Source organism: Carcharhinus amblyrhynchos, chromosome 10 (genome assembly GCF_965287045.1).
Source record: "Carcharhinus amblyrhynchos chromosome 10, sCarAmb.v2.hapA, whole genome shotgun sequence".
Lineage (NCBI taxonomy): Eukaryota > Metazoa > Chordata > Chondrichthyes > Carcharhiniformes > Carcharhinidae > Carcharhinus > Carcharhinus amblyrhynchos.
This window is the reverse complement of record NC_137333.1, coordinates 63,757,501-63,771,024: the sequence shown is the minus strand read 5'-3', so window position 1 is coordinate 63,771,024 and position 13,524 is coordinate 63,757,501. Positions and strand designations below refer to the sequence as shown.

The following is a 13,524-nucleotide window of genomic DNA, read 5'->3' as shown; positions in this document are numbered from 1 at the left end:
CCAACTTCCACATACACGAGGACGGCCTCAACCGGGATCTTGGGTTCATGTCACGCTAGCTGTAACCCCCATAACTTGCCTGGGGTTGCAAAATCTCACTCTCCTGGCTGGAGACAATTCATACCTCTTTAATCTATGTTTAATCCTCTCTCCACTCACATTGTCTGCATTTGTAAAGACTTGACTACCTGTTAAGACTTGCATTCCAAGCAATATCTTGTAATTGAGTTGTGTCTATATATAACCTGTTTGTGAAACAAATACGCTCACCTGATGAAGGAGCAGTGCTTTGAAAGCTCGTGGTACCAAATAAACTTGTTGGACTTTAACCTGGTGTCGAGAGGGTACTTACCATGCCTTTTACCTCCTCTGTCATAGATCATAGAACCCTACAGTGCAGAAAGAGGCCCTTCGGCTCATCGAACCTGCACCAACCACAATCCCACCTCGGCCCTACCCCCATATCCCTACATATTATACCCTGCTAATCCCTCTAACCTACACATCCCTGGACACTAAGGGACCATTTCTTAGCATGGCCAATCAACCTAACCCGCACATCTTTGGACTGTGGGAGGGACCGGAGTACCCAGAGGAAACCCACGCAGACACGAGGACAATGTGCAAACTCCACACAGACAGTGACCTGAGCCGGGAATCGAACCCAGGACTCTGGAGCTGCGAAGCAGCAGTGCTAACCACTGTGCTATCGTGCCACTACTGTCCTCACCATCCCAGGCCTCAAAAAACTCCTTCCAGGTGAAGCAATGATTTACTTGTGCTTCTTCCAATTTCATTTACAGTCTGCTGTACACAATGCTGTTTTCACTATTTTGGGGAGCCCGAGCACAGATTGGGCGGAATACTGCCATTCACACTGTAAGCACGACCACAATTTTCCAGTTGCTTGCCATTTTAATTCATCACCTTGCTCCAGGCATACTTTTCTAACCTTGGATGTCCCACAATATTCAGATGAAGTTCAATGCAAGCTCAAGGGGCAGCACCTCATCTTCCAATTAGGCACTTCTAGACTCAATAGTGAGTTTAACAGTTTCAGACAATTAACCTTGTCCCCCACGTTGATTCTGTTTCTGCTGTGTGCAAGTCTTAACCTTGTTTTTCATGTTTTTGCTTCCAGACAAAACTGCTCATTCTTCTGCCTTTCAGTCACTCTGGGCAAAACGTTTTGTTTCTTCACCACAACCATAACCACTCCCTTTGCATTTGTTCCGTGATGTCTTTGTCATTTAGTGTTTCTTACCTTCTGTCCTGTCGCAAACATTCCCTTTTGTTTTTCCCTCATCCTCCCCCAACCTTCAATAGCTAAACTCATCACATTTCTACCTTTCTTCAATTATGAAGCGTCACATTTGATTCAAAACTTTAAGTCTATTTCTGTCTTCACGTATGATGCCAGACCTGAGTATCCCCAGCGATTCTTGTTTTTAAATTCAGATTTCCAGCATCGTCAGTATTTTGTTTTTATTGGTATCTCACCAAAAGCAGTGAAATTTTTCTCATCAATTCTGATTAGGTTTTTTTTTATAGTGTCAGGCAAAAGCAGATTGGGTGGGACTTGCTTGTGGTCGACAAGGTCTTTTGCCCCACCCAAGTTTCAATGGGTTGTTAAATAAAACATTAGCACATTGAACTATACTGAAAAATTAACCTTCACATTGAAAACAAATTCCTGGATTGTTTGAAAGTTAATCAAGATTAGTGCATGCACACTAAGTCCTTTGAAAAAAATATAGCCTGTCCTCCAGCTTCAAATAGCAGAAAAACCTGCACACTCAAATCACAACACGTTAAAATTGGAAGTATGTGGGAAAACAGCAGCAAATTAAAATACTTTACACGTACACAACAGTGGTTTAAATAGAATGCATATTGAGGTATGGAGATTTACAGAAAAATTACTTGCACAATGACTTAAGGCATTCAAATTTAGTATTCGTGCCAATTAATTGTTTAGTTTTCACAGCAATATGATAATTTCACCAACAACTTAATGAATACAAATGCAAAACATTACAAATTGAGTTATTTTTGCGCTAGTAAGGCAAGCAATTTTTATGTTGGCTGGATGACTATCACCACAGTTAGGTATTTCCCCACACCTAAATGCAGCCTGACCCCTTCTTCCAGTGAGCAGCCAGAGTGAAAGACACAGTGGCTCATCATTATGTAGTTCACTTGCACTGAACTGGAGAGAGTGGAGGGAAACTGGATAGGTGAAGTATACTATAATTATTTAAAGATCTTAGAGAAATAGTCTTGGGGAAAAAAATCAGGACGAAAGCACTGTCAAAATAAAGACAAATAAGACATATGACAGAACTTCTTTCAATTAATAGAAAGAAGCATATATTAATGCAATATGGTCATATTTTACAGGGAGAGTTGCAATAACTTCGATTGTACAGCTCTCAGTAGAAAGAGCCATCCGAACATACAGGTATTAAGGTTAGAATTCAGTGCAAAATGTTTATGAACATAAACAGATTGAAACATCATCCCAGATGATGTAGTACCCATTTCATTATTGAGTCTTCTCCTGACAGCCAGTTAATGAGTCCAGCAAATTTGCTCTGTGGCTCCCATCGGCTGTTGCAGATCCTTGCATCACCAGTTGGTACCCATTAAGAGCAATACTAACAAAACGTAAGGGTTAAAGTGTCCTAAAATTTTAATTTCCAGAGAAGACTATTGAGTCTTAGCATTTTATTTGACCAGAGCTTATCTTCCAATTCCTCAAGTGTGAGCTAACGCATTTTGGAAGGTCCAATGCATGCAGGAATTATACAGTAAATGGTAGAATCCTTAGGAGTATTCACAGGCAGAGAGATCTGGGCGTACATGCCCACCGATCACTGAAGAGGTTTATCAGGATGTTGCCTAGTCTGGAGGGTATTAGCTATGACGAGAGGTTGGATAAACTCTGTTTGTTCTCACGAGAACGACGGAGGTTGAGGGGTGACCTGGTAGAGGCTTACAAGATTATAAATAGCGTGGATAGTCAAATGCTCTTCCCTCAGGTAGAAGGGTCAAGTACTAGAAGACGTAGGTTTAAGGTGCATGGGGAAAAGTTTAGAGGAGACGTGCGAGGCAAACTTTTAAAAACAGAGGGTTGGAACATGCTGTCTGGGGAGATGGTGGGAGCAGGTACAATAGGATGGGAATGGAAGGATACGGATTCCATAAGTGCATAGTTTTAGTTTAGGCAGGCATCATGATTGGTGCAGGCTTGGGGGGCTGAAGGGCCAGTTCTTGTGCTATACTATCCTTTGTTCACATCCGTGCTGTAAACTGCATATAATTCTAGTTAACTCCATCTCTTCAATGTTACCCGTTTCTGCCTTTGCCTCATCCCATCCTCTATGGAAAGTCTCATCCAGACGGTGCAGAGGGACCTCGGGGTCCTTGTGCATGAGTCGCAAAAACCCAGCCTGCAGGTGCAGCAGGTGGTCAGGAAGGCTAATGGGATGCTGGCCTTCATAGCGAGGGGGATTGAATATAAAAGTAGGGAGGTCTTGCTGCAGCTGTATAGGGCATTGGTGAGGCCGCAGCTGGAGTACTGTGTGCAGTTTTGGTGTAAGCCACACTTACACAAGGATATTTTGGCCTTGGAGGGAGTGCAGAGGAGGTTTACAAGGCTGATACCGGAGTTGAGGGGGTTGAGCTATGAGGAGAGGCTGAATAAACTAGGCTCGTTAGAGTTTAGAAGAATGAGGGGAGATCTCATTGAGACATATAAGATGATGAATGGGATGGATAGGATAGAGGTGGAGAGACTTTTCCCGCTCAGAAAGGACAGTAGGACTAGGGGGCACAGCCTCAAGATAAAGGGGGGGCGGTTTAGAACGGAGTTGAGGAGGAACTTCTTCACTCAAAGGGTGGTGAATCTCTGGAATTCTCTGCCCGTTGAAGTGATGGAGGCTGCCTCGCTAAATATTTTAAGATGCGGGTTGATGGGTTTTTGATAAGCGAGGGGATTAAGGGTTATGGGGAGAGGGCGGGAATGTGGAACTGAGCCACAACAGATCAGCCATGATCTCATTGAATGGCGGGGCAGGCTCAAAGGGCTAGATGGCCTACTCCTGCTCCTATTTCTTACGTTCTTATTTTGTTACCCTCCAGACTTGCCTCCTACTCCTACATCCTTCATGTCCTTAAGCTCACTTTAAACTTAAGAACGTAAGAAATAGGAGCAGGAGTAGGCCATCTAGCCCTTCGAGCCTGCCCCGCCATTCAATAAGATCATGGCTGATCTGAAGTGGATCAGTTCCACTTTCCTGCTTTTGCCCCATAATCCTTAATTCCCCTGTCTATCAGAAACCTATCCACCCGTGACTTAAATACGTAGTAGTGATTGGGGATAGTGGGGTGAAGGGTATTGACACTGTCCTTTGTCACAATGACAAAGTGCACAGAAGGGTGTGTTGTCTGCCTGGTGCTCGGGTACAGGATGTCGCAGCTGGGCTGCAGAGGAATCTGGAGTGGGAGGGTGAGAACCCGGTTGTGGTGGTACATGTGGGTGCCGGCGACGTAGGCAAAGTGCGGACTGAGGATCTGGGGAGGGAGTATGAGAAGCTGGGAATGGAATTAAAAAGTAGAACCGACAAGGTGGTCTTCTCTGGGCTACTGCCTGAACCGAGTGCAGACGGGCGTAGGGTTGACAGGATAAAGGAAATGAATGGGTGGCTCAGAGATTGGTGTGGGAGGAATGGGATCGAATTTATGGGGCATTGGCACCAGTATTGGGGTAGGTGGGACTTGTTCGGGCGGGATGGGGTTGGTCTGAATCGTGCTGGGACCAGAGTGCTGGCGAATCGAGTAAAGAGGACTGTAGACAGGGCTTTAAACTAATTGGGGGGGGGAGGGTGCGAGGTTAGGTGATGTTAGGAGGTCTACAGTTAAGGATAGGGTACAGGTAAGGGAAGAGGCTGAGGATGTCCCAAGTGGTGGCGTTACGGCAAATAGGGTCCAGAAGAAGGCTGGGATGAAAGCGCTTTATCTGAATGCACGAAGCATTCGGAATAAAGTGGATGAGCTGGTGGCGCAGATCGACACAAATGGATATGATCTGGTGGCCATTACAGAGACGTGGCTGCAAGGTGACAGGGACTGGGAGATGAATGTACAGGGCTATCAAGTGTTTAGGAAGGATAGGCAGGAGGAAAGAGGGGGTGGCGTAGCTCTGCTGATTAAGGACAGCATCAAGGTGGTAGCAAGGGATGATATCGGAGCCAAAGAGCAGAAAGTGGAATCGTTGTGGGTGGAGATCAGGAACAGCAAAGGGAGGAAGACGCTGGTGGGTGTCGTCTATAGGCCCCCGAATAATGATCTGGAGGTGGGGCGGGCTGTTAACGCGCAAATAAGTGCGGCGTGCAGGAATGGGACGGCAGTAGTTATGGGGGATTTCAATCTGCATATTGATTGGTCGACCCATGTTGGACGAGGTGGGCTCGAGGAGGAGTTCTTGGAATGCTGCCGGGATAGTTTCCTGGAACAGTGTGTGTTGGAGCCGACGAGGGAGCGAGCTATCTTGGATCTGGTGCTATGTAATGAGGCGGGTAGAATTAGGGACCTTGCGGTGAAGGATCCTCTTGGAGAGAGTGATCATTGTATGGTGGAGTTTCTGTTGCAGATGGAGGAGGAGAAAGTGGGTTCCCGGACACGCGTCCTTTGTTTGAATAGAGGGGAGTATGGTAGGATGAGAGAAGAATTGGCGAATGTGGACTGGGGGAGCGCGTTGGAAGGTAGGTCTGCTGAGGAGCAGTGGAGGATCTTTAAGGAGATCTTTCTTGGTGCTCAGCAGAAATTTATTCCGATGGTTAAAAAGGACAGTAGGAAGAGAGGTAATAAGCCGTGGATAACGAAGGAGGTGAAGGAAAGTGTTAAATTAAAAGCGGAGGAATTTAGAGTAGCTAAGAGCAGCGGGCGAGAAGAGGATTGGGAAAGGTTTAAATGTCAACAAAGATTGACAAAAAAGTTGATAAAGGAGGGTAGAAGAAGCTATGAAGCTGGGCTAGCGCTTAATATAAAAAAGGATAGCAAGAGTTTTTATAAATATATAAAAAGGAAGAGGCTGGCTAGGGTGAACGTTGGTCCCTTAGAGGATGAGAAAGGGGACCTAGTGGTAGGGGATGGGGATATGGCTAAGGTCTTGAATAACTTTTTTGTTTCTGTCTTCACGGAGGAGGACGTGAATAATTTGCCGGGTGTTAGCGATGGAAAGGTGGTAGGACTGGAGGGTCTTAATGACATTACTGTTACTAGAGAGGTGGTGCGTGACAGACTGGAGGGGCTGATTGTGGGCAAGTCCCCAGGACCGGATGGAATGCATCCGAGGGTTCTGAAAGAAATGGCGGAGGTTATAGTGGATGCCTTGGTGGTTATTTTCCAGATGTCGCTGGATTCCGGGGAAGTGCCGGAAGATTGGAAAACGGCTAATGTTACGCCGTTGTTTAAGAAGGGTGCCAGGCAAAAGGCGGGGAATTATAGGCCGGTTAGTTTAATGTCTGTGGTAGGTAAAATGTTAGAATCAGTCATTAAGGAGGAAATTGCGAGGCATCTTGAAGGGAATTGCTTGATAGGGCAGACGCAACACGGTTTCATTAAAGGGAAGTCGTGTCTGACAAATTTACTGGAGTTCTATGAGGATGTGTCTAGGGCGGTGGATAGAGGAGAGCCGGTGGATGTGGTCTTTCTGGATTTTCAGAAGGCGTTTGATAAGGTACCTCACAAGAGGTTACTGCAGAAGGTCAGAGGACATGGAGTTGGGGGTAGGGTGTTAGCGTGGATAGAGGATTGGTTGTCAAATAGGAGGCAGAGAGTGGGGGTCAATGGGTGCTATTCGGATTGGCGGTTGGTGACTAGTGGGGTGCCCCAAGGGTCGGTGCTGGGGCCTCAGCTATTTACCATTTATATAGATGATCTGGAGGAGGGAACCGAGTGTAGGGTGTCGAAATTTGCTGATGACACCAAGATTGGGGGAAAGGCAAATTGTGCGGAGGGTGTGGAGAGTCTGCAGAAGGATCTAGATAGGCTGGGCGAATGGGCCAGGAAATGGCAAATGGAATTTAATGTTGGCAAGTGTGAGGTGGTCCACTTTGGTAGGAAGAATGGTAGGAAGGACTATTACTTACGTGGCGAAAAACTGCAGCAGGCGACGGTGCAGAGGGACCTCGGGGTCCTTGTGCATGAGTCGCAAAAACCCAGCCTGCAGGTGCAGCAGGTGGTCAGGAAGGCAAATGGGATGCTGGCTTTCATAGCGAGGGGGATTGAATATAAAAGTAGGGAGATCTTGCTGCAGCTGTATAGGGCATTGGTGAGGCCGCAGCTGGAGTACTGTGTGCAGTTTTGGGCACCGCACCTGCGGAAGGATATTTTGGCCTTGGAGGGAGTGCAGAGGAGGTTTACTAGGCTGATACTGGAGTTGAGGGGGTTGAGCTATGAGGAGAGGCTGAATAAACTAGGCTTGTACTCGTTAGAGTTTAGAAGAATGAGGGGAGATCTCATTGAGACGTATAAGATGATGAATGGGATGGATAGGATAGAGGTGGAGAGACTCTTCCCGCTCAAAAAAGACAGAAGGACTAGGGGGCACAGCCTCAAGATAAAGGGGGGGCGGTTTAGAACGGAGTTGAGGAGGAACTTCTTCACTCAAAGGGTGGTGAATCTCTGGAATTCTCTGCCCGTTGAACTGGTGGAGGCTGCCTCGCTAAATATTTTTAAGAAGCGGGTTGATGGGTTTTTGATAAGAGAGGGGATTAAGGGTTATGGGGAGAGGGCGGGAAAGTGGAACTGAGCCACGACAGATCAGCCATGATCTTATTGAATGGCGGGGCAGGCTCGAAGGGCCAGATGGCCTACTCCTGCTCCTATTTCTTATGTTCTTATATTCAGCAAGGTAGCCTCCACCACTTCAACGGGCAGAGAATTCCAGAGATTAACCACCCTCTGAGTGAAGAAGTTCCTCCTCAACTCTGATCTAAACTGCCCCACCCACCTTATCTTAAAGCTGTGCCCTCTAGTCCTGCTATCCTTTCCAAGCGGGAAGAATCTCTCTACCTCTACCCTATCTATCCCCTTCATTATCTTATATGTCTCTATAAGATCCCCCCTCAGCCTTCTAAACTCTAACGAGTACAGACTCAGTCTATTTAGTCTCTCTTCATAGGCTAGCCCCCTCAACTCCAGTATCAGCCTAGTGAACCTTCTCTGCACTCCCTCCAAGGCCAATATGTCCTTGAGCAAGTGCGTGAACCAAAACTGCACACAGTACTCCAGCTGCGGCCTCACCAGTGCCCTGTACAGTTGCAGCAAGACCTCCTTGCTTTTATATTCTATCCCCCTCGCTATAAAGGCCAACATTCCATTCGCCGCCTTGATCACCTGCTGCACCTGCAGACTGGGTTTTTGCAATTCGTGCACAAGGACCCCCAGGTCCCTCTGCACCGTAGCATGCTGCAGCTTTTCGCCTTTTAAATAATAATCCCTCCTACTATTATTTCTGCCAAAGTGGATAACCTCGCACTTGCTAACATTGTACTCCATCTGCCAGGTCCTCGCCCACTCGCTCAGCCTATCCAGCTCTCTCTGCAGACTTTCCACACCCTCCATGCAATTTTCTTTTCCACTCATCTTCATGTCATCAGCAAATTTCATCACCTTATGCTCAGCCCCCTCCTCCAGATCATCTATATAAATGGTAAACAGTTGAGGCCCCAGCACCGATCCCTGTGGCACTCCACTGGTCACCAACCGCCAATCAGAATAGTACCCATTGATACCAACTCTCTGCTTCCTATTAGACAGCCAATCCTCTATCCACGCTGACACCTTACCCTCCAACTCCGTGCACCCTAACCTTCTGCAGCAACCTTTTGTGAGGCACCTTATCAAATGCCTTTTGGAAATCTAAAAACACCACATCCACTGGTTCCCCTCTGTCTACCGCACTAGTCACATCCTCATAGAATTCCAATAAATTCATTAAACATGACTTCCCCTTAACGAATCCGTGCTGCGTCTGCTCAATCAAACCATTCTTTTCTAGGCACCTCGCTATTTCTTCTTTGATGACAGATTTTAGCATTTTTCCAACTACAGACGTTAAACTAACCGGCCTATAATTTCCTGCTTTTTGTCTGCTACCTTTTTTAAACAGCTGCATGACATTAGCTGTTTTCCAATCTTCCGGCACTTCCCCGGAGTCCAGCGAATTTTGATAAATAATTACTCAGGCATCCGCTACCACCTCTGCCATTTCTTTCAGAACCCTGGGATGCAGTCCATCCGGTCCTGGGGACTCGTCCACCTTCAGTCCCATTAGTCTATAAAGCACTACCTCTCTAGGTGACAGTTATCGCATTCAGGCCCTCATCTCCTACCATCCTTCTATTTTTAATATCCGGCAAACTATTCATGTCATCCTCTGTGAAGACCGAGGCAAAAAACTTATTTAAAGCCTCAGCCATTTCCTCATCGCCCACTGCTAAATCCCCCCTTTCATCTTCCAAGGGTCCCAACATTCACTCTAGCCAGTCTCTTCTTCTTTATATATTTGTAAAAACTTTTCCTGTCATTTTTTATATTTGGAGCTAGTTTAGCTTCATACTCTATCTTTCCTTTCTTTATCACCTTCTTAGTCATTCTTAGTTGATTTGTAAATCTTTCCCAATCTTCTAATCGCCCACTATCTTTAGCCGCTCTGAACGCATCAGCTTTTAATTTAATACTCTACTTTATTTCCTTTGATAACCACGGCTGGTTATCCCTTCTCCTACTGTCCTTCTTTACCATCGGAATATATTTCTGCTGAGTACCGAAAAAGATCTCCTTAAAAATCCTCCACTATTCCTCAGCCGTCCTACCAACCAATCTGCGCCCCCAATCTACACTCGCCAATTCCGCTCTCATCCTATCATACTCCCCTCTGTTCAAATAGAGGACACAGGTTCCGGACCCTACTTTCTCATCCTCCATCTGCATCAGAAATTCAATCATACTATGGTCACTCATCCCAAGAGGATCCTTCACAAGAAGATCACTAATTGTAACTGCCTCGTTGCACAGCACCAGATCTAAGATAGCTTGCTCCCTTGTAGGTTCCGTTACATACAGTTCAAGGAAACTATCCCGACAGCATTCCAAGAACTCTTCCTCAAGCCCACCACGTCCGACTTGAGTCATCCAATCAACATGCAGATTAAAATCCCCCTTAATTATCACCGTTCCGTTTCTGCACGCATCAATTATTTGCTTGTTTATTGCCCACCCCACCTCAAAGTTATTGTTTGGGAGCCTATAGACCACACCCACCATCATCTTCCTCCCCTTACTATTCCTTATCTACACCCACAACGATTCCACCTTTTGCTCTTTGGAGCCTATATCTTCTCTTACTACCGTCCTGATATTATCCTTAATTAACAGAGCTAATTAACATCAGTAAACTTACTACCCAAATCTTAACTGACACCAAGTCACGTTCACACATGAACCCTATGCCTGCTGACCCACATTGTCTCCTGGTTTGACAACTCCTCATCCTCATGTTCAAATCCCTCAATACTCTCATCTCTCCACCCCCACAATCAATGGAAGACCCAGCATTCTTCCACTCGAGCTCTCCCTTGGCTGTTGTGCTTACAGCCCTCTAGAAGTTAAGCTCTGGAATACCCACCATGCAACACTCAATCTCCTGCAAGATCTTCCTGAATGAACCTATTTCTCATCTGTTCCAGTGTCTCCTTTTATGGCGTGATATACTTTTTTTTAAATCTGATTGAACTCCCTGAGATGTTTTGCTCCATTAAAGATATTCTAAATACAAAACGTGGTTGAAATTGAACCCAAAGCAAAAAAAATAAATTGTTTTACTTTAATTTGGTTTTAAGTTTTTGTAACTTGCAATTCTTTTGCGAAGCATGCAAGACGTTTCTGTAACCTTGGTAAATCAAAAGCGCTCATTACAAATCTTCCTTCACATGGGTCGCTTTGATTAACGTTTCAGAAATGAAATGTTTCATTGGGGGAGGGGGGAACTCGGCCCCTTCAAAACGGGACGTATCTGAGATTTTAGGCGGAAATGGAAATAAGCCTTCATATATGGTCAGGATTCTTTTTCCATTTCAGAGTCTTCACTGTAGCTGCATTGCTGGTAACTGAATGAGTAATGTCTTGGCTTTTCATGATGTGTAAATCCCCCCCTCCCCCTGTTGCCGAATTCACTTCCTAGTTTCAAGTCTGTACTTTGGTAGATAGTTCTCTGCAGAAAATAACCGCGGATTCCTGGCTGCTGCTCACTGTACTTACTCGAGGTTTACCCCAGATTAGGCCTCAAATCACAGAAACTTTTTATTTCAGTGTAATTTTATTTTAACACAAACTGACCTAATCTGGTATGTTAGGGCGGGGTGACCCTAAATCCAGGAGCCAACTTTCAGCAATCCCCACCCGGCCTGCAAGAGTTACAACCAACTGGGCTAAAGCCAACTTTTCCTTTTCAAGCGGAGCAGAACTTAATATTTAACAGAAGGGAGGATTTTTTCCGCCCTTTTTTTCCACCCCCGCCCGCCCGCCCGCCCCCTGAAATGAAGAGTCAAACTACAGGAACAAAACCAGCAAGAAGGATTAAAATGCAATCATGGAGCGAGGCTGAGGTTGGCGGTACGGTGCAGCTGGAATGTGTTCAAGCTTTTATTCAAAAAAAAATACAGAAAAAAAACCCACCTCAAGGCAATGGGAAAATACATGGATAAAATCTGGTTGTTCTCTCAATGACTGTGTTTTCTTTTGCCTTACCTTCCGGTCATTCCAGCGACGGCGAACATCACCCGCTCGAGCACTGCGGTGTGTTTGTTCCAGTGTCCACTCCCTGTGGTCAGTGCTGTCCGTGCGCAAGGGGCCGGAGCAATGGCGATGCTGCAGCTCTGCTTTCCTCCCTCTCTCTCTGTCACTCACTCACTCATTCTCAGGCTCGCTGACTCCCACCGCTTACATCGCTCACTAAATGCGGGAGAAGCAGGCAAACTGCGATTGGTAAATTCTGGTAACCGTACGCACCAGCAAGCACACAGAGGAGGCGGAGTAGCAATGAACTAAATCACTAACACAGGGCATACGGGGGGGGGGGCGGGTGGGCACTACGTGGGGAATATGTACACTACTGCAGAGCGAGAACTTCAGGGAAATGAGTACTGCTGAGAGACAGCCAGAAAAGTTGCAGTTTTATTGTTACATTGGTTAAACTGACTGGAAAATGAGCGCCTGTCAGCGTGCTCTTTGTCATAATGGATGGTATGCAATACCAGCCTATATTTATCAAAATATCAATTATCTGTCTGAACGTGAAGCATGTTAAGAACTCGATGTAGAAAGTGGCGAGCTAAGTAACGATTCATTGTGAATTAGTGACTTGTACTTTATGCCAATATATATCTCAGATAAAGGATATGCAAACTGTAATATATCGAGGGTGACTCGATGTGGCTTTCACAATAAGAGGCTTTATTACCAACGGAATCAATATATATATATTTTTACACAACAAGGTCAGACTAAATTACAAATGCAACTGGTCTGCTGGATTCCCTGGCTCAAACTGCTAGCCCCTTCGTTTGCACCCTCATGCTGATTTGCCCAACTTCTCACCGGGATGGTCATCACCAATCATGTGTCCCTCGGAAAATGCTCCATCTTTTCTTAAGGAGCCACATTACTACACATCTGTTACTGATGTAACAGATCAGTCCTCTCTCCACAATTTTACCAGCCACCCGTGCCAGGCCTGCTGTGAAATTTCTAGCTAAGATGGCATCCTCCACTTTAAAGACTCTGTTTTTCCTTCCTAAATCGTTATTTACCTTTCGGAGACTTACCTAGCCTCCAAACTTTCCACCAAATTTGGTAATATCACATCCAATCTTATTACATTGTAATCAATATCTTATCAGTAACTTGGCTGGCTTGACCCCTATGGCCAGTGGTCACATTTGGAGCGATGTTATATAAAATAGAAAACTGGCTATGCATGAAGGAAGGGGCCTGTTCACCTGTTTTTTTTGATGACTTAAATGTTTGTACCGCACACTCTGTCAGCCTATTTGATGCCGGGTGGGAAGGTGCTGACCTTACATGGTGAATGCCGTGAATGATGTGCCATTGCCCGACACTGCCACTCATGGAATGTCATGAATAGCAAGTAGCTTTCTTATCAGTGATGATCGTGGCTGTACATCTAATCACTTGGGAGTGTGTGTCTACTAATATAAGAAAGATATGACCCATGAAGCTCCCAACAAAGTCTGTGTGTAGCCTCACCTATCGTCAGTTTGGCCACTCCATTGAATGCAAATTTGCTGGTGGTGGTAAAGCCCATTGAGCTTCACAACTTGGGCATTGACTAACCATCCTTTCTATTTCCTTGTCAATACCCAGCCACCACACAGAACTGGCTATGGCCTTCATTCTACTTTTATGTGGATGAGAGTCATGCAATTTTTGTAACAG

General features: G+C 45.6%; 1 protein-coding gene across 1 annotated transcript in view; it reads right to left on the bottom strand.

The window, feature by feature from the left end:
- Positions 1-12,055, bottom strand: part of LOC145349000 (LIM and senescent cell antigen-like-containing domain protein 1) — a 142,146-nt gene extending 130,091 nt beyond the window's left edge. The window contains exon 1 of the mRNA XM_080197189.1: positions 11,818-12,055. Coding sequence (XP_080053315.1) covers positions 11,818-11,846 — 29 coding nt within the window. The 5' untranslated portion in view covers positions 11,847-12,055. The remainder of the gene's footprint in view (positions 1-11,817) is intronic.
- Positions 12,056-13,524: the final 1,469 nt, after the last annotated feature.